Raw genomic sequence first — 23220 nt, 5'->3', positions numbered from 1 at the left:
GCTTGTGTGGATCAAAACACGGTCATACTACCATATCTAGGACAGGAATCATTTTACACCTGAGCGCGGTGAGAGAATGTGAGTAAAAAATGATTCAATTTTGCGTCGCTCGAACAAGAAAGGCACAGATCCGAGGGCGAGTGTCACATCACTCGACTCCTTATGATAATAATAATAATAATAAAAATAATAATAATATAATAATAATAATAATAATAATAATAATAATAATAATAATAATAATAATAATAATAATAATAATAATAATAATAATAATAATAATAATACACGTTTCCCCCCGTTATTAATATGGAATGGTGAATTATTGTCACGTTCCATTCTATCCTGCATGAAATCGTTTGTATTGGAAAATGGAGAAGATACTAATTATGACCCGCCATCAATACCCAAAGTGATTTATGGGGCTGTCGTTAGTTCAGTCTCGCCAGACAGTATTCAGAAAAAATGCCAAATAAGCTATGAAAACAAGCTTAATATTTTTTTCGACTTTCATTCTATCTATAGCTATTTTATTTCTTAAAAGATTTTTCTGCACGTTTAAAAAAAAATCATATCCTTTTGTTTTGTTTTTTGTTTTTGTAAGTATATTTTACTAGATGCTTTTATTTTTGTTCGTTCGTTCGTTTTTCCTATTATTATTATTTATGCGTATTACAAAATTTGCCTCGTCAGAAAGTTATGTTAAAATTGAAATGACTTTCCCACCATCTCTATAGATGGAACGAAATTGACCCCACTCAACATTCTTTTATTATTCTTAGACAACTATTTCAATGATCAGCTCTCACTAAATGTTATTATGCAGACGGTAACGTTCAAAGTTACACATTTAACATTTTGGTGTCGACATTTTATCCGGCTGTTGGATGATGTGAGCATTTTACTTGGCATCAATGATCTTTTGATACAGCCGACAAACCAATGGTTCTATTCTCCAAGACGTCTAAGATCTGTAGTTTATTTTTAGAGCTATTAGGCTCATGAAATCGGAGCTTATCCCGGTTTGTATAACGTATAAAAGACAGAAGCAATTCCTTGCTACCTCTTGGATAGAACGTTCGTGTATCGAAAAATACCGTCCGCCATACATAACAGACCAAGCTACCCAATCACTGTTGGGCAGTTTGCGGGATGGGAGTGGAGGGGGCAGAAAAAATCTTCACCTGGGATCGATTTCACTCCCTTTGCGTTGAAACGAGTGCTCTACCAACTGAGCTATCAGGATACCTTTGTGCCCCACATTCAATGGCGTTTCCAAGCGTTCCGAGAAATTACGTCAAGAATAGAATTGCCCTGCCTAGGATAAATGGAAGGATTTAATTTTTGATCCATAAGTGGCAACTATTTACCAATCTGGCAATATTGAATGAAATACCATTAACGTTAACGGTCTGATGACGTGACGTAAGGCAATGCTAAATTGGTGGATGAAAGTATGGGATGGGATGGGATGGGATGGGTTGGGGGTTGGGGGTGGGGGGGGGGGGTGTCTTATCGGAAATCGGAAGCTATTATTACATGTATATAAGTAGAACTTAATCTTGTCACTGATAACAGCTTGGCGTTTGTTCCTTGGACGAGGCTACTTTAAGAAGGTAAGGTATTTGTAGATGTGTGGACACACAGGTCTATTTGGTTTGTTGTAGTCATCAGGTCAACTTGAATTTCAGTTTTAAATCTTTGTGGATGAGTGGACACACATATATATATTATATATATATATATATATATATATATATATATATATATATATATATATATATATATATATATATATATATATATATATATCACGGCGTCTAAACTGCACTATAAATCTGACCGTTTAGTTTCCCGCTGTTCCGAGCGCCGACGTAACCTCACCCGACAGGTAACCGGGGTCAACAGCGGTCAGCCGATATCAATTCCCAGAACGTAGATTTGACGTGCATTGGGTGATACCAATGGATGATTTCCGTACCAATTAACCTCACGATCTTCGTGACGATGCAATTCCACCCAAATGCAAAGAATTCTCGCAGACCTCCTCTTTCCATCGGTCCAATTTTTATTTCAATATCTCCAGTACTTATTCCACAAGCCGTGATTCAAATTCACCTATTTTTCTATAACATTTAAATAAAATTACTTGTAATTACCTCAGGATTCTAAAAAAACGTTGCTATAAACTTCAAATTTTTTTTGGTGTGATTCACAAGGCACAAGTTTTACTACGAAATGAGGTAAGTCTCATTTACTCTTCAGTTTTCATTATTTTGTAATGATTATTTTTCCGCCGTAGGTCAGGTAATAATGATATTACCTCTTTAGCCTTGTTCTTGAAACGTAATATTTCGCTGCGGTTTTATTGTTAATTATATTTTTATTTTTTATTTTTTTCAATGATGAGTTAATTTGATTTTTAAATTGCATAATTTGAATTATCTTGCTAATGTTTAATTTTAAATGACATTGTGTGTTGGGCCTCAACTTAGCTCAACTGCTTGTTAGAATTTTCCTGCCCCCCCCCCCCTTTCTTTCACCAAATTGGGTGAAGTATTTGGTTTTTCTTTTTCCAAATTTTATGTACGCTGTTATGTATGCATGGATATGAGAAGTAATACAGAGTGTTTTAGAACTCATTTTATTCATTAATTCACTATATCATTGCTTACATCGCTCAGTCAATTTTGAATTTTCTCTTACAGCATGGACCACACAATTGCAAGTCATAACCAAGTAGTGAATTCATTATGTAGGACATGTGGTATGATTTGTTTAACACAGAAATAGAAACGTGCCCGCAAGAAACCATTTAAATGTTCAAATTATTCTAATGACATTCTTTTAGTCTATGGGACTGACACGGCATTGGACAAGCAAGGAGCACACTCATAATTTATGTGTAAAAAGTACACATTATAAAGCACATTGAACACACGACTCATTATCTTCTTTGTATTTGCTCATTGCCCATACGCTAATAATAAATAAATCAACCTTGAAACGGGGTGCACTTGCATGTTTGATATCGACAGAGTAGAATATAACAACAAACTCCAAAACGCAGGAGAGACTTTCAAATCTCATGCACGAGCCACTCACCCTCAGGGATGGTCCTATTGCCTCTGAATTGGACAGAATACCGCATTACACAACAGGCTTACCACAGCAGGTCATTCATTGGCAACCACTGCCACAAATACTTACAAGAAAAAGTCTACACTTACAATTATCCAACAAACAAAGAACTGCACCCACGACCCACTCATCATTGATGACGCATGCAGTATTGGATTAATTTTCGACAATATAGACAAGGCCTATAGTCATGTGCACAACTTTATATCACACACAAAATCGATCAAAGCAGACACAATCCAATATATTCAAAGTGCAATAAAACATTATACGGATACATACAGAAAATATTTTCCAAACAAAATAATCCCAAAACAACACCTCCTTGAGTACCACTGCATACCACACATCACTCAATATAAGTTTGGACTTAGACTTCTTGGAGAACAAGGCACAGAGAGCTGTCACCAAACAACAGCAAAATTGGGAAAAAAAGAGCATCCGACATTATCAATGATATGAATAAAATGCGATTTGTCATCAATGCAATGCAGTTAAAGACCAGCCCCAAACTACACTGACGAGTTTGAATGCTCGTAGCGGATATATTTTTGTTGAGGAAAAATACGTTTTTTGTGAGGAGAAGTATTTACATCTTGTCTTTATAATACATAAAATTCAGACAAATCCATAGCAACGTTTTTTTTTTCTCTAATTTTTGAAATGTTGCACCCACTATATTTTTTGTGTAATTTGTTACCGTTCATTGATAACTTATATTGAGAAATCTAGTAATACTATGAAAAAATAAAAAACACACAGTAAAAGTAGAAAATATAAACTTTTATACCAAGTCGTGATATTTCAACTCATTCAATATGGGTGTCTAACAGACAATAAAACAAAACATTGTTAAATTGAGTGAAACGGCAATCCCCGTTAGGTAAATTCCTCTCTGTGATTGACCGCTCACCGTGACCGGGTCAGCAGGTGTCAGGAACGGGATACCGTCTCAACTAAACTGTTGTCGTTGTGTACGCCGTGATATATATATATATATATATATATATATATATATATATATATATATATATAGATATATATATATATATGCGTGTGTGTGTGCGCGCGCGCGTGTGTGTTTGTGTTTGTATGCGAATCCCATCGATTCAATGCGGTATTATGTATGTCGGGATGAAGCCCGTGAGAAAGAGTCGATTTGAAAAAAAACCGCTTTGATGTGATGAACACATTTGTTGTTTGAATTTTTGTTTTTCTTTCGTTTTTTTCACAATCCAATTCTATATTTTAAAAACTTTCCTCAATTTCAATGAATCAAACAGCCTCAGCTGGAAACGAGAAACTTGGATGAATTGGGGGTCAATATAACAACTGTCCGCGCCGTGAGAAATCGCTGACAAAAACTATATTTTGGAACAGTTGACAACTGGTCAATCCAAATAAAATACATTAAATAACAGATACTCAATGAGTTATAGATAGAACGAAGTTAACGCATCTCAGGCCTTTGTTATTCTTTATTTTTGCCATCCATGTTTATGAGTACTTCTCACAAAACGGTATTAACCAGACTATAAACATTCAAAGTTACACATAGTTTTGTGTTTTGGCCCGTTATATTTCCGGATGGCAATGTTGTGAGTCTCTTAGCCAAGGGCACAGTATTTATATTCAAATCTGTATTGATGCGAGTTCTAACGAGGTTGTAATAGAACGAGTGAAATGAAAACAGTACTAAAAGACGCGAATTTTTTATCTGCTTTATCCGACGTTTACATATATGCAGGTCTGACATCCGAACCCACTTATGGGCCTCATTTAGTATTGTTGTGATGGACAATATTTTGCGTCACATTATTTTTTGGAGATTTCCATTACAACAGTGTGCCCACAAGGAATTTGATTATCAGACCTGCAAATAAGTGCACGTCGGCTTTATCCCATGCACAAGCATTTTAAGGCTAGACATTGTAGGTGAAGCATGAAGATGGACCTGACATCCATAGCAGCTTTGTGAGAAAAAACAAAAAACAAATCCTAAACAATTCCGTAAAGTAATAAAATCTAATATTCATCACAATGATTCAATAAATAGACTAAGGCCATTCTAAAAAAAAACAAACCCTAAACAATTCCATAAAGTAATAAAATCTAATGTTCATCACAATGATTCAATAAATAGACTAAGGCCATTCTAAAAAAAAAAAAAAACCCTAAACAATTCCATAAAGTAATAAAATCTAATGTTCATCACAATGAATCAATAAATAGACTAAGGCCATTCTTAAAAAAAACAAACCCTAAACAATTCCATAAAGTAATAGAATCTAATGTTCATCACAATGATTCAATAAATAGACTAAGGCCATTCTAAAAAAAAACAAACCCTAAACAATTCCATAAAGTAATAAAATCTAATGTTCATCACAATGATTCAATAAATAGACTAAGGCCATTCTAAAAAAAACAAACCCTAAACAATTGCATAAAGTAATAAAATCTAATGTTCATCACAATGATTCAATAAATAGACTAAGGCCATTCTAAAAAAAAAAACCCTAAACAATTCCATAAAGTAATAAAATCTAATGTTCATCACAATGATTCAATAAATAGACTAAGGCCATTCTAAAAAAAACAAACCCTAAACAATTGCATAAAGTAATAAAATCTAATGTTCATCACAATGATTCAATAAATAGACTAAGGCCATTCTAAAAAAAAACAAACACTAAACAATTCCATAAAGTAATAAAATCTAATGTTCATCATAATGATTCAATAAATAGACTAAGGCCAGTCTAAAAAAACAAACCCTAAACAATTCCATAAAGTAATAAAATCTAATGTTCATCACAACGATTCAATAAATAGACTAAGGCCATTCTAAAAAAAACAAACCCTAAACAATTCCATAAAGTAATAAAATTTAATGTTCATCACAATGATTCAATAAATAGACTAAGGCCATTCTAAAAAAAAACAAACCCTAAACAATTCCATAAAGTAATAAAATCTAATGTTCATCACAATGATTCAATAAATAGACTAAGGCCATTCTAAAAAAACAAACCCTAAACAATTCCATAAACTAATAAAATCTAATGTTCATCACAATGATTCAATAAATAGACTAAGGCCATTCTAAAAAAAACAAACCCTAAACAATTCCATAAAGTAATAAAATCTAATGTTCATCATAATGATTCAATAAATAGACTAAGGCCATTCTTAAAAAAAAACAAACCCTAAACAATTCCATAAAGTAATAAAATCTAATGTTCATCACAATGATTCAATAAATAGACTAAGGCCATTCTAAAAAAAACAAACCCTAAACAATTGCATAAAGTAATAAAATCTAATGTTCATCACAATGATTCAATAAATAGACTAAGGCCATTCTAAAAAAAACAAACCCTAAACAATTGCATAAAGTAATAAAATCTAATGTTCATCACAATGATTCAATAAATAGACTAAGGCCATTCTAAAAAAAAACAAACCCTAAACAATTCCATAAAGTAATAAAATCTAATGTTCATCACAATGATTCAATAAATAGACTAAGGCCATTCTAAAAAAACAAACCCTAAACAATTCCATAAAGTAATAAAATCTAATGTTCATCACAATGAATCAATAAATAGACTAAGGCCATTCTTAAGAATAAAATTTGTAGACTCTAGTTTCTATTAAATTTATACCAAAAATAATTAATGCAAACAAACCGAAAATAAAAATAATAGTTGCCCAAACGAAGGCGACAATGAATTCTTAAAATCCAGGGGGGAAAAAATGAGAAAGGGAATCGAACCACCGACTTGGAAATAACGAGAGAGAGAGTGTGTGTGCAGACCACTGAGCCAACGGGACCCGTGACAGACGCAAAGTTATATTTCTAAAAATAGACCTTACCGATCCAAGCTTTTTATCAAGAGTTCTTCTTCCTAGATGTTTGGCCTTGACATTTTGAATTGGTATCTCAGATAACGGCTACCTGTGTCAATATTTTGAGATTACATCAAGATAAACGTTGGTTTACTTGCGTTTTGTGATTTTCATAAGGATTAGAAATTCTATAAACAAGAGCTATAGGGACACACTCATTGCCTTCAATTATTATAAACTATGATGATGATGATGATGATGATGATGATGATGATGATGATGATGATGATGAATAGTAATGATACTAATACTGATACTGTTTTTGGTAGTCTTTGTATGATTTGTAGTTAAGCATCGATTTTGAATTTAACATTCTCATTATCACTCATTCATGGAAGTTCCAACATTGTTTGGGTCATATTGTAGTCCTGGACTATTCGAAGCGTGTTTTCATTTATTAATTTGCCATACTGTGTATTTGGTTTGACGGTTAGATTTTCCCAGTTTATATCAGGGAGGCTCACAAGACTCTTGTAATCTAACTTCCGACACAGTTCTAGTAGTTGTAGTAGTAGTAGTAGTAGTAGTAGTAGTAGTAGTAGTAGTAGTAGTAGTAGGAGGAGGAGGAGGAGGAGGAGGAGGAGAAGGAGGAGGAGGTGGAAGAAGAGGAGGGGGAATAGTTGTAGTCGTAGAAAAACGACAATAATGTAACGCCTATATATATATATATATATATATATATATATATATATATATATATATATATATATATATATATATATAATATAAATATATATATATATATATATATATATATATATATATATATTATATATATATATTTCATCACATTAGATTCAAACTTCCGTTGTGTACATTTGTTGTCCAGACCATGGATGATGAAGTCTGTGATCTTCCTATTACTGGCTATCCCAGCGTTTGTGTCAACCAAGAAATGTACCAGTAAGTATATGGCATTAAACTTCCTATTACTGGCTATCTCAGCGTTTGTGTCAACCAAGAAATGTACCAGTAAGTATATGGCATTAGACTTCCTATTACTGGCTATCCCAGCGTTTGTGTCAAGCAAGAAATGTACCAGTAAGTATATGGCATTAGACTTCCTATTACTGGTTATCCCAGCGTTTGTGTCAACCAAGAAATATACCTATAATTATGGCATATAAACTTCCTATTACTGGTTATCCCAGCGTTTGTGTCAACCAAGAAATGTACCAGTAAGTATATGGCATTAGACTTCCTATTACTGGTTATCCCAGCGTTTGTGTCAACCAAGAAATGTACCAGTAAGTATATGGCATTAGACTTCCTATTACTGGTTATCCCAGCGTTTGTGTCAACCAAGAAATGTACCAGTAAGTATATGGCATTAGACTTCCTGTTACTGGTTATCCCAGCGTTTGTGTCAACCAAGAAATGTACCAGTAAGTATATGGCATTAAACTTCCTATTACTGGTTATCCCAGCGTTTGTGTCAACCAAGAAATGTACCAGTAAGTATATGGCATTAGACTTCCTATTACTGGTTATCCCAGCGTTTGTGTCAACCAAGAAATGTACCAGTAAGTATATGGCATTAGACTTCCTATTACTGGTTATCCCAGCGTTTGTGTCAACCAAGAAATGTACCAGTAAGTATATGGCATTAGACTTCCTATTACTGGTTATCCCAGCGTTTGTGTCAACCAAGAAATGTACCAGTAAGTATATGGCATTAGACTTCCTATTACTGGTTATCCCAGCGTTTGTGTCAACCAAGAAATGTACCAGTAAGTATATGGCATTAAACTTCCTATTACTGGTTATCCAGCGTTTGTGTCAACCAAGAAATGTACCAGTAAGTATATGGCATTAGACTTCCTATTACTGGTTATCCCAGCGTTTGTGTCAACCAAGAAATGTACCAGTAAGTATATGGCATTAGACTTCCTATTACTGGTTATCCCAGTGTTTGTGTCAACCAAGAAATGTACCAGTAAGTATATGGCATTAGACTTCCTATTACTGGTTATCCCAGCGTTTGTGTCAACCAAGAAATGTACCAGTAAGTATATGGCATTAAACTTCCTATTACTGGTTATCCCAGCGTTTGTGTCAACCAAGAAATGTACCAGTAAGTATATGGCATTAAACTTCCTATTACTGGTTATCCCAGTGTTTGTGTCAACCAAGAAATGTGCCAGTAAGTATATGGCATTAGACTTCCTATTACTGGTTATCCCAGCGTTTGTGTCAACCAAGAAATGTACCAGTAAGTATATGGCATTAGACTTCCTATTACTGGTTATCCCAGTGTTTGTGTCAACCAAGAAATGTGCCAGTAAGTATATGGTCTTTAATCAATAACACACACAAACACATCTTCCTCAGATTGTGATAAGTATTGAAATCAGAAAATGCTTAATGCACGTTTTTGACTCCTAACCGGTCTTCTGCCAACAACATAAACAATCGAATCAAATTAACTTGTTTTTAATTTTACTTTTGTTGACTGTTTGGCTGATTTTGTTTTTGTTGGATGTTGGGGGGGGGGGGTGTGAAGATAAAACACTCTGTTAACTACTTTTTCAAATCGTTGCAATTTGATTTCTTCAATGACATTTGATGATCAAAAACTTAGGTGAATCAAACCGTTGTTTATGCCGCCAATCAACACATCGTTTTCATGAACGGGGACTAGCGCTTTGTCTCTGACTTTAGTCAAGAGCTTGAAAAAAAATCGGATTTATATAACTAAAATCACGGCGTCTTCGGACTAAGTTTGGCCAAGTTTTGATCATTTGCTGAGACAAAACTTCATGTTTAGTCTGAGACTAGTTACTAGGATAAGTCATTGCGTCGACAAGGTAGCAGCTGTTTTTAGATTGAGAGAACTTCGATTCGGAAGGAAAATACGTCGGATATGAATGACAGAGGCAAAAATTGTCCTGTTACTATTGACAAAGGCAAAAAAAAAAAAAAATACAAAACTGTAAGATAAGTGCAGACCCTACACATTTTTGTGAGTAACAATTACCGTTTATCGGGCTCCTGAGTTGCAGTTGTAAATGAATGGAGTCTCGAAATGGAAGGGTTCGCTTCAAAGAACAACAACCAAAAAAAAAGACGATTATAAAGTATCGTTGAGACATAAGGTATTCTGCTGGCATTGTATTTGTCTGAAATAATGTTTGTTATTCATCAGAACACACTTTGTGTTTTGTTTCTTTGTTTGTTGTTGTTTTGAGTTTTTTGTTGTTGTTTTTTTATTTTTTTTGGTTCAATTTTTTTGAGTTTCAATGAAACTTTTATTGGCCTAAATATAGAATTTGCAATCGACCGTAGACATCATTTAAATTTGTCTCTCAGTCGACATTGAATATCACGTGATTTAACTCACCATGACAAAAGTAAGTTTGAAACGGAACGAAATATTATCTATACCGGATGTTTTACTAATTTCCTCTTTGGAAATCTTTTGCGTTGAAAGTATGAAGGCTGGTATCTTACCTGCCATCTTGTAGAAAAGACCATGGTGTTACCAGCACAAGATAGACGAATTAGTCACTGTCCTTACAACGCCCACCTCTAGACAAGAGACTAGAAAACGTTCATAAAATCAGATTTTTTAGTCACTTGCTCCACTTAGGCTTAAGACTAACAAGCCATTTACTTGACTAGTAAATATATAAATAAATCTAATCCGCCTACATAAAATTGGGCCCTGCTCATGTTTTAGTGAGGTTTTGTGTGCACACTAAAACCCTTACAATTTAACACACACTCAGGGGACACACACACACACACACACACACACACACACACACATGGTCAACCAAACGTTAATTTATCCAAACCCCCCCCCCCCCCTCCCGCCAGACCCTACAGGAGGGACCACTGAGCCACAGGTGGAGGTGACCACGACCACAGAAGCTCCCAGGGAGACGACAGAGGAGGTTGATGTCTCCACTACCCCCTACTACCCCCCACCCGAGGACTGGCCTAAAGGAAGGTAAGACTTCATATATTCGCAAATTGTCTAAAAAATCTGAAAATGTTTGTATAAAACACACTGTAACACGTCCGTTTTGGCGATTCGTTCTCGCTAAATTCTACCAATCAGACTATGAACGTTTATGGTTACACACAGTTTTGTGTATTGGTACTTAATATCCGGCTGGCGATAATTTTACCTAAACGCACAGCATCAATCAACGTTAAAGGTAACACATAGTTGTGTGTGTCTGTACGTTATAATTTGTCAGCCAGATGCTGTATTCTATCTAAACCCAAAGGATGAATATAAGAATTCATTGGGGTGACAGGATGGCAAAGGAAGCAAAACTGTGACGTCAAATTACAGGTTCCAATTTCCGTGGAAGTGGAAACCAGTGCTTATGAGGAATGGATAAACACATTGTGCTACTTATCGTCTGGATTCAGACTGATGTCATTATATTGTCTAATCTAAATATAGAATTTGGTCGTCAATAAAGATCATCCATTCTCACTCTTTGCAGGCCCAAATCATAAGAACCTGCCCATACATTTTGCTACTAAAATAGCTATGCCACCTTGTGTTTCAATGTGTAACCTATTCATGGCTGGTTTGTCCTCCGGGTAACCGATTACACACTTCAACGGACTTTTAAACCGGAAAATTGGAAGATGTGACTTCATGACTTTAGCTTCCCATTCATGGAAATACCAAGAGACTGAGAGATGTTGTGAGAGGACATTTGTGGAAATATCAAGAGAGATAGATAGAGAGATAGAGAGATAGATAGATAGATAGATAGATAGATAGATAGATAGATAGATAGATAGATAGATAGATAGATAGATGGATAGATAGATAGATAGATAGATAGATAGATAGATAGATAGATAGATAGATAGATAGATAGATAGATAGATAGATAGATAGATAGATAGATAGATAGATAGAGAGAGAGAGAGGGGAGAGAGAGAGAGAGAGAGAGAGAGAGAGAGAGAGAGAGAGAGAGAGAGAGGGGGGTGTTGGGAGAATCCATTTAAAGAAATCTCCGATACCTGGAACACGCATCAGGCTTGACAATGAAAAGAAAACTTTGAAAAAAAAGAATAGGTGGGGGGGGGGGGTAGTCTTTCTTTTTGGACAACTGATGTCTTTTGAGCCCTCACAAAGGAATCCTTTAGAGCCACAAGGGCCGTATTGTCGGATTATATCCCGGTTCTTTAGTGTTACAATGGCAATAGAAATTGAATGCTATCTTTTGGATCGGACACCAGTCTATTGCAAAGTTGTTTCCACATGATCTGATATTCTCAATTACTCAATGACTGCTGTGCAGACTTTAAAAATCTCTCCTTCACTCGGGATTGATCCCAATCTCTATACGTGTAAATAATGCTCTACCAACCCAACCATTTAGACCCCCAGACCTCTATAGTCTTTCCTTTTTCATTCTCTTTCCATCAACTGGTCAAACCCAGGTGGGCTCTGATGAGGGCCGGCTCGTCTTGTCCAGACTTTTTCAACTTTAAACAGGGCTCCAGATACCAGGACTCCGAGGACTACAGGAACGGCAACCAATGGACAGATAACTCTGGATTCTCAGGTTAGGTTTGCTTTTGAAATAGGATCATTTAAATATAGCATTTCTATGGTGTTACCATGCTCAATGCGCTTCACACTTACTTATTTTACTTATCCTCTTTGTGCTTGATCAGTACAGAACGCCGACATGGTGGAACGCCATCTTTCTCGGTTGGACGCTATTTTTTTGTCATCTGTCCCCAAGACCAATCAGTAGCTTTCATGTCCTCCTCCAGGTCTCCCTTCTTCTCGTTCCCTGGCGGTCCATCTGAGGGCTGTCCTTGAAATGGCACTCGAATCCATTCTGAGGACATGTCCAGACCATGTCAACCTTCTCTGACTGGTTCGATTTGTGGGCATTTTGCCAGTTCTTTGTATGAAATTACTTTTGGCCAAAACATTTTCAGGGTCCTTCGTAGGCATTTGTATTGAAATGCACTTAGTCTGTTGGAGATGTTTTCTGTCAGTTTCCATCATTAGGGACACATAGAGGAGAACAGATAGAACATTTGTTTTGAAGAAGTTGCTCGTTTCTTTTCGTTTGGTTTGAGTTATCTTAGTTGTTGTTTTTTTAAAAAGAAGTTTTCTTCTGATGAGAATGATGATGATGATGATGATGATGATGATAACTATAATGATGATGATGATGATGATGATGATGATGATGATGATGATGATGATGATGATGATGATGATGATATTGAAGATGATAGGAGTAGTATAGCGTCAAATCATTTAGACAATATTATTCACTATGTCTCCTTAGACAAGATAAAATTCCATTTTCAAGCATCAAGTGTTCACCGACATGATAGATTAGTGAAGATGACGTCACTGGGTTCTTTATTATTGTTTTGGGACCGCCAGTTGAGTGATGAGTTATCACTCTAGCCTCTCTTACAAACTGGAAGCATTATAGGTTGTACTTAGCTATATATATATATATATATATATATATATATATATATATATATATATATATATATATATATATGTGTGTGTGTGTGTGTGTATGTGTGTGTGTTTGGACGATTCAACTGTTGGGTACGGGCATGGACGTAAAGGAAAGGACTCGAAACAAAGTCGGCGTGGTCGTCTTTTTCTTTGTTAAAAAACGATGAATTCCGCCATGCGCAGAGCAATTTTCATTTTAATAGATTACTGGGTCAAAATTTTACGTGTTTATCTTAGATACCTCTTAATTCTCTATAAAATATTCTCCCTCTGGAATCATCAAAGTTGCTTTGATATAACTCTTTATCTCAATGATAATATGATATAACTCTTTATCTCAATGATAATATGATATTATAACTCTTTATCTCAATGATAATATGATATTATAACTCTTTATCTCAATGATAATATGATATAACTCTTTATCTCAATGATAATATGATATAACTCTTTATCTAAATGATAATATGATATAACTCTTTATCTCAATGATAATATGATATAACTCTTTATCTCAATGATAATATGATATAACTCTTTATCTCAATGATAATATGATATAACTCTTTATCTCAATGATAATATGATATAACTCTTTATCTCAATGATAACGGTTAAGTTTAGGATTATATAATCCACTCTACGTTTCCCTTATAAACGCTAAGTTTGTTTAAAATTAGATTTTTAAAATCCCTATGGAAAGATGGACGCGGCCCCTTTTACTGCAGACTTTTAAGAAAGTCAATTTTGAATTTTTCCAAATGATAATTATCACGAAATAACATTTTTTGTTTCGAAATTACAAAGTATTTGCTTTATGGCAAATAAAAACAGGCTATTTACAGTAAACAGTTCCGAAGTGACTTCCGCCTTGTTTTGACACAAGTGTTGGGCGATATCAGAAAAGTTCGATTTCATTGCGATACAGGAGCGATACTGATATTTTAACAAGAAATAATGATTATCACCTCCCTCGTTTTATATTATATATGGACAACAGCTATCATTCGCAGTTCGATTGTTGCATTTATAAACCCAACATGTATGAAACATGATGGTTTTGTAAATAAAAGCCAATAACTCCGTGAGAAATATCTGTTGTAAAAGTCGATTAATTTTGAATCGATGCGAGGGAAAATAGCGAAAAATAGTGACTAGCTTGCGAAATTAATTATCAGACATGAAGACTATTGATAGCCCGATCTTCCTAATCACCAAACGAAAAAAGCCACTTCCGGTATGACACAGTAATAACAGCTGATCGACCCAAGGGAAATTCCTCTTCGTTGACTATCTTGTCAGGTCTATGGGCATGGGTGAGTATTTTCCTTAAACACATAGCATTAGTACGGCTATGAAATGATTGGTCACTTCTGTCTTTTTTCTATTTCCAGGCAAAATGAAACAAGATGGCTACGATCTCCATTTCTGTAGCAAGACTAAAAAAAGAGCAGGACAGGGGATGTGGCCAGCGGGAGACTATTGCATCCATCGTGTTGGATCCAAATGTCCTGAAAGTAAGTATCGGGATGTCATGTCATAATTCATTGTTAGTTCTTGCATCCACACTGAGGGATCCAAATGTCCTGACAGTAAGTATCGGCATGTCATGTCATAATTCATTGTTAGTTCTTGCATCCACACTGAGGGATCCAAATGTCCTGACAGTAGGCATCGGCTTGTCATGTCATAATTCATTGTTAGTTCTTGCATCCACACTGAGGGATCCAAATGTCCTGACAGTAAGCATCGGCATGTCATGTCATAATTCATTGTTAGTTCTTGCATCCACACTGTGGGATCCAAATGTCCTGACAGTAAGCATCGGCATGACACGTCATAATTCATTGTTAGTTCTTGCATCCACACTGAGGGATCCAAATGTCCTGACAGTAAGTATCGGCATGTCATATCATAATTCATTGTTAGTTCTTGCATCCACACTGAGGGATCCAAATGTCCTGACAGTAGGCATCGGCTTGTCATGTCATAATTCATTGTTAGTTCTTGCTTTGTCTGCCACTGTTGTATACACAAATTTTCAGATGATTTTCTTACACCAGTGCCTGCTCCCTAATTGGTCACTTCGATAAGACAGATAACATGAATCCGACTGTCAAATCTTTGACTATAAAATCCATTCTGATGCGTCACATTTTGTGACTGCATTTTTTTTTTACCTTGCCAGAATTTTCGACCGGATCTTTGAAGTGGGATGATGAAAACATCTTTAATTCTAACGCGAAGAAAGGTTACCTGCCTGCCGGGAATTACAACAAAGACACCATCCAACACTTCTGTTGCAGGTAGGTTCTTGTCGTAGACGCCAACAAGAGTCAAGGTCAATTGACCTGTTGGTTTTTGGCCAATGAAAACGCTGGATTTATGACACACTCTCAAGCCCATTCGGACAAAAATAGTTGATTGTATATAAACAAAAGATTGAAGGAAGTGACGTCATTCTGCTCTTTGTTATTGTTTTTAGACCACAAGTTGTGGGATTCCTTCTAGCTCCATTCGCGTCATCATAGTGAAGAACAAGGGAGTATTTTACTTAAACGCACGCCATCAACGTTAATACACGTAGTTTGCTTAGTCTAATACTAACTAATACTAATGTAATTGCTTACATTTGCACGACTGTCCGACTATCCGACTGTCCGACTGTCACTCAGTCCCGTGCTATTGTTTTTCGACAGCAATTTTAATTGATCAATTATTACTTATATCTATCAGACTAAAACGTTTACGGTTACAGGCAGTTTAGTGTGTTGGTATGTTATATCCGGCTGGCGGATGATGTGAGTATTTTAAATGAATACATAACAACAATAATGTTGTAGAATGTATCAACTTCACTAAATGAGGAAACATACAACGGCCTCACAGAAAGTTCATTCAAAACCAGAATCAACCTGCACAAATATTCCATCAAAAACATACACAAACGACATACTTCTACACTGAGTGAACACATTTGGAACCTCAAAGAAAAGAAAATACAACACACCATCGCATGGGAAACCCTCTCCAGAGCACAGTCGTACTACCCCTCATCTAAAATTCGCACTCTCTACTTGAAAGAAAAATTATACATCATCACAAAACCAAACATAACAACACTCAACAAAAGAAAGAAAATGACATCTTCACGGAGACATAGAAACAAACACCTTTAATGTAATAATTAACCACCATAGAAACAAACACCTTTAATGTAATAATTAACCATCATAGAAACATACACCTTTAATGTAATAATTAACCACCATAACCGCGAAGTCGAAAACATCCAAAGCCAACCGGAAACCAAAATACAACAACAACCTGCTTTCACTTCCTGAAGATAGCGAATGCTGAATACAATTACATTTCCATTATTTGGTTTTATAAGGGGTACGTGAGCCCGACGGTGGCAAACGTCGTTTTTGTAAGGTTGGCCCCCAAAATAATCCAATACTTTATTATTTGAAAATAAAATCATTTTCATCATTTTCTCTTGTTTAAAAGATGAAAACCATATTTTTTTAAACGTACGGCCTGTCATAAAAGATAGAAGTTGTATCTTTTTAAAATGTAGAAAAACTGTGGAGAAAGTTGATATTCTGTCCACAGATTTTGGAACATTGGAGAACTATTTCTGTTTTTCTGTTGGAGCTAGAGTGAAAGTTCTTCCTTTATTTTACATTTTATATTTAACTGATAAAACTGATGACAGCCATTTCCCCCCAAATAGTTTATTAATGGAGTATATTAGCGATGAACATGCAATAAAAAACCCGACTTTTGGCATAGACTCAATTTCATTTTAATTCAGTTCACTCCAAAATAATCTCGAGTCCAGAAAGTGAGCGACAATATTTTTTAAACACCAAAACCTGAGCTTTAATATAGCACAATAACCACAAAACATGCTCAAATGGATTGCAAAGAGTCCCTAGCGAACAGCAACACTTAACATGTAGGATGAAACAGGCGATATGACTTTTTTTTTCAGAGATAACGTTGTTGTCGGCCAGGTACACATTTTACACCTGGCTACGGTGAGAGAGTGTGAGTAATGAGCTCTTTTTAACGACTCATCTATGGGCTGTGGGACTCGAACCTGGACCTTCCCACCCTAAGCGAGAGTCCTTCCATCAGACCACATAGCGGACTATTTCAGAGGCGTGGCTATTATGGTTGATTTGGTGCCTGGCACCGCTTCCATCTTTCAAAAATGGATTACAGCATTTAAAATAAAATAAAACTGAGAAATAGTATATACCGCCTCTTACTTATTTATTTGAGTAAGTCTTTTCTTTATTTTTTTTCTCTTTCTTTTGTATTTACAAAGTATAGTCTGTTTTAAGTCATTTTTTATTTCTTCTGATTCTGGCACCACCTTACACTGTAAGCATGCCACGCCACTGGACTATTTTAGCGTTTTACCAACTTCTATTCCCAGGAATGACAGCTCAGCGTCCTCGGCCATCGATCTCCCCGTCACCAAACCGTTCTTCCTCTACTCATATACCAGCCAGGCTTGCCAAAAGGTGGTCGTTTCCGACAGGTTTAAGGGATATCCACATGCATCCTTTATCCACGGATGAGATTTGGGATACAGAGTGATGCAGTTTCCGATAGCACGGATAAACCGATGATGCCCTTATATGGTATGATCATCCTGTCTCATGACACTCGCCTCTGGTAGATCCTTGGTTTGGGTCTCGCTTTGACACATTTCCATTTCATACAGCGCCAGTCGCCTGTTAGGCGTCCCTTTTGCACTCACACAATTAACAAATCCGTCACTGCCGGGTAATCATTCACACCTGGATCGAAAGAGGCAATATGTGTTAAGTACCTCACCCAAAGAGACAACGTTAAGACCAGTTTTTTCCGCGATCATCCGGACCCATCTGGCCACTGACCACGTTAACACATTGATTGAATTTATGTAGCAAGACGAGGCACCGTGTCATCCAACCACAGCATATCTTGTGTCTAGTCCTTTAGACTCCATGGAGTCGGAGTTTATCCGGGTGTTCATAGCGTGAAAATGACATGTTTCCCTTTGGATAGGACGATAGTTAATCGCAAGTTATTTTTCGCTAAATGTCAGAGACCCAGCTACCCAGTCAATGCTGTGTGGACAAGGGTTAGGGTTAGGGTTAGGGTTAGGGGTACAGAAAAATAATCTCGATTCCACCCGAGATCAATGCCGGTCCCTTTGAGTGCGAAGCCCGTGCCCAGCTGGTACTGATACTAATCAAGACAACATTTTCAAGTTTTAAAAAACTGCATTCTCGAATACTATGTATTTTCTTCTATAAATAGCCAATCGGTCATTTTGTTCTATAAATAGCCAATCTTTCATTTTATTCTATAAATAGCCAATCTTTCATTTTCCTCTATAAATAGCCAATCTTTCATTTTGTTCTATAAATAGCCAATCTTTCATTTTGTTCTATAAATAGCCAATCTTTCATTTTCTTCTATAAATAGCCAATCGGTCATTTTGTTCTATAAATAGCCAATCGGTCATTTTGTTCTATAAATAGCCAATCTGTCATTTTGTTCTATAAATAGCCAATCTGTCATTTTGTTCTATAAATAGACAACCCATTTATTTGTTCATATTCTGATGTATTTCTATTTTTATCTGTTGTTTCGCGGATTTATTTAAGTTTTAGACAAGTTTTAAAACTATTTTTACCTGTAGCGTTGATGTCGTTTACATCACCATTATCATCCTCAGTAATTATCATTACTGTCACCACCAAAATCATTCTCGTCATCATCATCATCATCATCATCATCATCATCATCATCATCATCATCATCAGCATCAACACCATCATCACAATCAGCATCATCATCATCATCATCATCATCATCATCACAGTCGTCGTCATCATCATCATCATCACAGTCGTCGTCGTCGTCATCATCATCATCATCATCATCAACACCATCATCACAATCAGCATCATCATCATCGTCATCATCATCACAGTCGTCGTCATCATCATCATCCTCATCATCAACACCATCATCACATTCATCGTCATCACATCCACAGGTCCGTGGAATGAACGTCAGACAGGTGTAAGAGAGTAAGCCTATGCAAAAGGTTATCTAAGACATTTGGTGCAAACTGTCAATTATATATCAGCAAATGGGTTTAGTGAGTACATAATGCAGGCATATCAGTTAAACTTGGTCCATGCATGATAGGTTTGGGCAGTTTTTATGTCAAAGTTACTGGACAGGTTATCATGTTGAGTACTATTTAATCAATCATTCTTAAATTGGTTTAGGGGTGTTGAAACAGGTGAAAGGGGCATTTATCAAAATAATGTTATATCATAAAAGGCGGGGTTTAACATCAATATGTAGGAATTGACGTTTCAGGTTTGATTATAATTTGGTCTTACTCTTAGGGGTTGGATTATAGACTGACAGGGAACTGTCCAAACTGCAAAGGGGCGTGGAAATAATGGAACTGTGGGTAAAATTTTGATAGGGATAAAAGAGGATGTTTCGAGGAAAACGGGATTATTATTCTGATTCTACTTTACAATGAGCTGCACTTACCTAAGTTCTAACATCCTACTAAAAATCTTTTATTTTACGGACTTAGAAATATTCCACGTATATTGAAAATGGTTACTTAGGCAAAACGACTTAACATTTGGATTGATTTTACGGATTTGGAATTTATGAAACTGATTGAATTATGACCATGCTATTTGATTTGGATTTCGGAATTATCACAACAAATAAAGCTGTAAGAAATGAAACTTGGAATCTGGATTTTAATTTGAATGTCTTGATGTTGTACATTCAGTTATCATCATCGGCCCTTGAACTCTTTCGTCACTATTAACGTCTACAACACAACGCAAAGGATAATATTACTATCTATCAAAGACACCACTATGCGATCATCAGCCGTTACATATGTGTGCAACTACCCCACACAGGAAGTCATTCTATGACGACGAAGATGACGAGAACACAAACTACAGCTCGGGCGCTCATCCCTTCGACAGCGGAGACGCGACCAACCACCGCCTTCACTACTGCCATTACCAACCTCGAGTTCTTGAAACCCCGCCTCCTCCTGCGTTATCCACGCCGTTTTAAATCCAAGCCCCGCCCACAATGGGACGTCCTTATGGACCAGACGCCAATTGAGGATGTTTGACCTTCACATGACCAGAAATTCATTATGTTAGTTGTTAAGTGTTGGGGTGTTGTTGTTGTTTTTGTTTTCCTTTTTTTGGTTGGTGGGGGGGGGGGGGGGGGGGGGGTGCCTAGAGATATTTGTATATGGAATAAATTATTATTATTATTATTATTATTATTATTATTATTATTATTATTATTATTATTATTATTATTATTATTATTATTATTATTATTGTAGTAGTAGTAGTAGTAGTAGTAGTAGTAGTAGTAGTTAGTAGTAGTAGTGGGTAGTAGTAGTAGTAGTAGTAGTAGTAGTAGTAGTAGTATTAGTAGTAGTGTAGTAGTAGTAGTAGTAGTAGTGGTAGTAGTAGTAGTAGTAGTAGTAGTAGTAGTAGTAGTAGTAGTAGTGGTAGTAGTAGTAGTAGTAGTAGTAGTAGTAGTAGTAGTAGTAGTAGTAGTAGTAGTAGTAGTAGTAGTAGTAGTAGTAGTAGTAGTAGTAGTAGTAGTAGTAGTAGTAGTAGTAGTAGTAGTAGTAGTAGTAGTAGTAGTAGTAGTAGTTTTAAAACTTAACTTCACTATCATCAAACTTGAACACAGTTCTAGTCTCCTATCTAAAACCACAGATTGAATTCCTCACATCTAAACCAGCCCGATACCCTACCGTTTTTATCTCTCTCTGTTCGTTTGAAGATCAAATTCACGTTTTTGGTGTCTGTTTCATTCGGACACAACTCCAGATGGAGACATTTGATGACTTACATATTCTATTATTCTTCAGGGTGGATGTGGCTTGAGACAAATGGATGAATGTGTAGGTTGACATCTTTAGGAAATCCAGTGAAATTCCATCTATCCAACTGTCCATCTGTCTTTGTCTACGTAAATCTTCACCATCAGAATGGAAGTTGTTCAAATCTTTGTTACACCGGCTGATGCAATCAAACGTCACCCTTAGGCCCCTATCACACCACAATACTGGCCGGGGTTCTGTCCTCTCCCCAATCTGTAATCTGTGTGATAAAGTGTTATGTGTAAGGACTGGGTGCTATCATTATCTGTGTGATCAAGTGTTATGTGTAAGGACTGGGTGCTATCATTATCATGCCCCGATCGCTGTTGTATATTTCACTTTATCAAATAGGTTACAGATTTTGGGCAGTCCCGTCTCCTAGCGTGAAGGTGGTTTATATGAGTACCTTGTACGTGCGTGCCGTCATATAGGAACCTTAAAGAGGACATTATTTAATGAATCACCTTAGAGTATAGAAGCCACAGCCATTGAAAAAAAAAGGATGTTTTAATTTCCTTGCTTGCTTTTTAAAAATCCTTTGAAAGGTACTTTTGTTGGATGGGATGTTTGTTTGTTTATGTTAGTTTTTTTTTCTATTCTTTAAAATGTGGTTTTGTTGTTGCTTTCCTGTTTTTGTTTAGATTTTGATTTGTAAAACAAATTTATTTGTCTTTCTTACTGTTTTATTTATTTTTTTCTTTTTCTAATTTTGTTTGGATTATATTTTTTCCCCAGTTTTCCGGTTTCTTTTATTTGTTTAAAAAATGTTAAAAGTTTTCTGATCGTTAAAAATGAAAGACGGAAATGCCATTCTGGAAATACAAATATCTGTTCTACTTGCTTTTATCTGAAATGTTTGATGAGCAGTTGTTATAACTGTCCATGATATCCGTAAAAGTAAAAGTGTCATTGGCAAAATGCTTTCTTTGAGGACAACAAGTGGTGTGGCGACTATCTTGAATTGGACTCGTCACTGCTGAATCAACGCGCCATTTATTGCTTTGTCTCGATGTCCACAGTGTGACGTCATCAAGTCTTCATTCATAAACTTACTATGTTACGTTGTTGTTGTTGTTGTTGTTATTGATAATATTACTACAGACTGCAAAATGTAAATAAATCTATTGAGAATGGCTTTTATAGAATACAATCATTGTGCGTGTTGATTATTATATTTGTTATCATCATCATCACCGTTATTTTCATTATAATCACCACCGTCATCATTTTCATAATAATAATAATAATAATAATAATAATAATAATAATAATAATAATAATAATAATAATAATAATTATAATAATAATAATTATAATGACGATGGTGATGATGATGATGATAATAATAATAATAATAATAATAATAATAATAATAATAATAATAATAATAATTATTATTATTATTATTATTATTATTATTATTATTATTATTATTATTATTATTATTATCATTATTATTATGATTTTATTAATGCCGAAGGGCATCGTATCGTATTAGAAATGTTCGGTTCTAAAGACCTTTAAATGCTCTGCGTAACTTTTATGTACTGATACAATTTAATAATGATAGAATTAGTTTTCAATATCAATTAATTGATGATATTGAGAATTAAATATCTAATACATAATAAGGTGTCCTATTCGATATTTTGCAGTATTAATTTCTCTATTTCCATACCTCTAAGATGTCCGAATAAGACATGCTAGAGTTTCAAGAAATTGTCAT

At 35.5% G+C, this 23220-nt stretch overlaps 2 protein-coding genes and 1 long non-coding RNA gene across 3 annotated transcripts in view; 2 read left to right on the top strand and 1 right to left on the bottom strand.

The window, feature by feature from the left end:
• LOC144959683 (uncharacterized) overlaps nucleotides 1–21681 on the bottom strand; it is a 39155-nt gene extending 17474 nt beyond the window's left edge. The window contains exon 1 of the mRNA XM_078892363.1: nucleotides 21464–21681. Coding sequence (XP_078748489.1) covers nucleotides 21464–21465 — 2 coding nt within the window. The 5' untranslated portion in view covers nucleotides 21466–21681. The remainder of the gene's footprint in view (nucleotides 1–21463) is intronic.
• Nucleotides 1591–20791, top strand: LOC144959684 (uncharacterized). The gene is made up of 7 exons (XM_078892364.1): nucleotides 1591–1616; nucleotides 7883–7956; nucleotides 10873–11005; nucleotides 12469–12593; nucleotides 14923–15045; nucleotides 15717–15834; nucleotides 17976–20791. The coding sequence occupies exons 2-7, from the start codon at nucleotides 7890–7892 to the stop codon at nucleotides 18118–18120; spliced, it is 711 nt and encodes a 236-aa protein (XP_078748490.1). The 5' UTR covers nucleotides 1591–1616; nucleotides 7883–7889; the 3' UTR covers nucleotides 18121–20791.
• On the top strand, nucleotides 1820–3772 carry LOC144959660 (uncharacterized). Its single transcript, XR_013642645.1, has 2 exons — nucleotides 1820–2243; nucleotides 2709–3772. It is a non-coding gene; the product is annotated as an uncharacterized LOC144959660 (long non-coding RNA).
• Nucleotides 21682–23220: the final 1539 nt, after the last annotated feature.

Source organism: Berghia stephanieae, chromosome 14 (assembly GCF_034508935.2).
Source record: "Berghia stephanieae isolate SIO BIC M18660-M18661 chromosome 14, UCSD_Bste_1.3, whole genome shotgun sequence".
Taxonomy (NCBI): domain Eukaryota; kingdom Metazoa; phylum Mollusca; class Gastropoda; order Nudibranchia; family Aeolidiidae; genus Berghia; species Berghia stephanieae.
The sequence above is the reverse complement of the archived record's forward strand: the minus strand, read 5'-3'. Positions and strand labels throughout refer to the sequence as shown.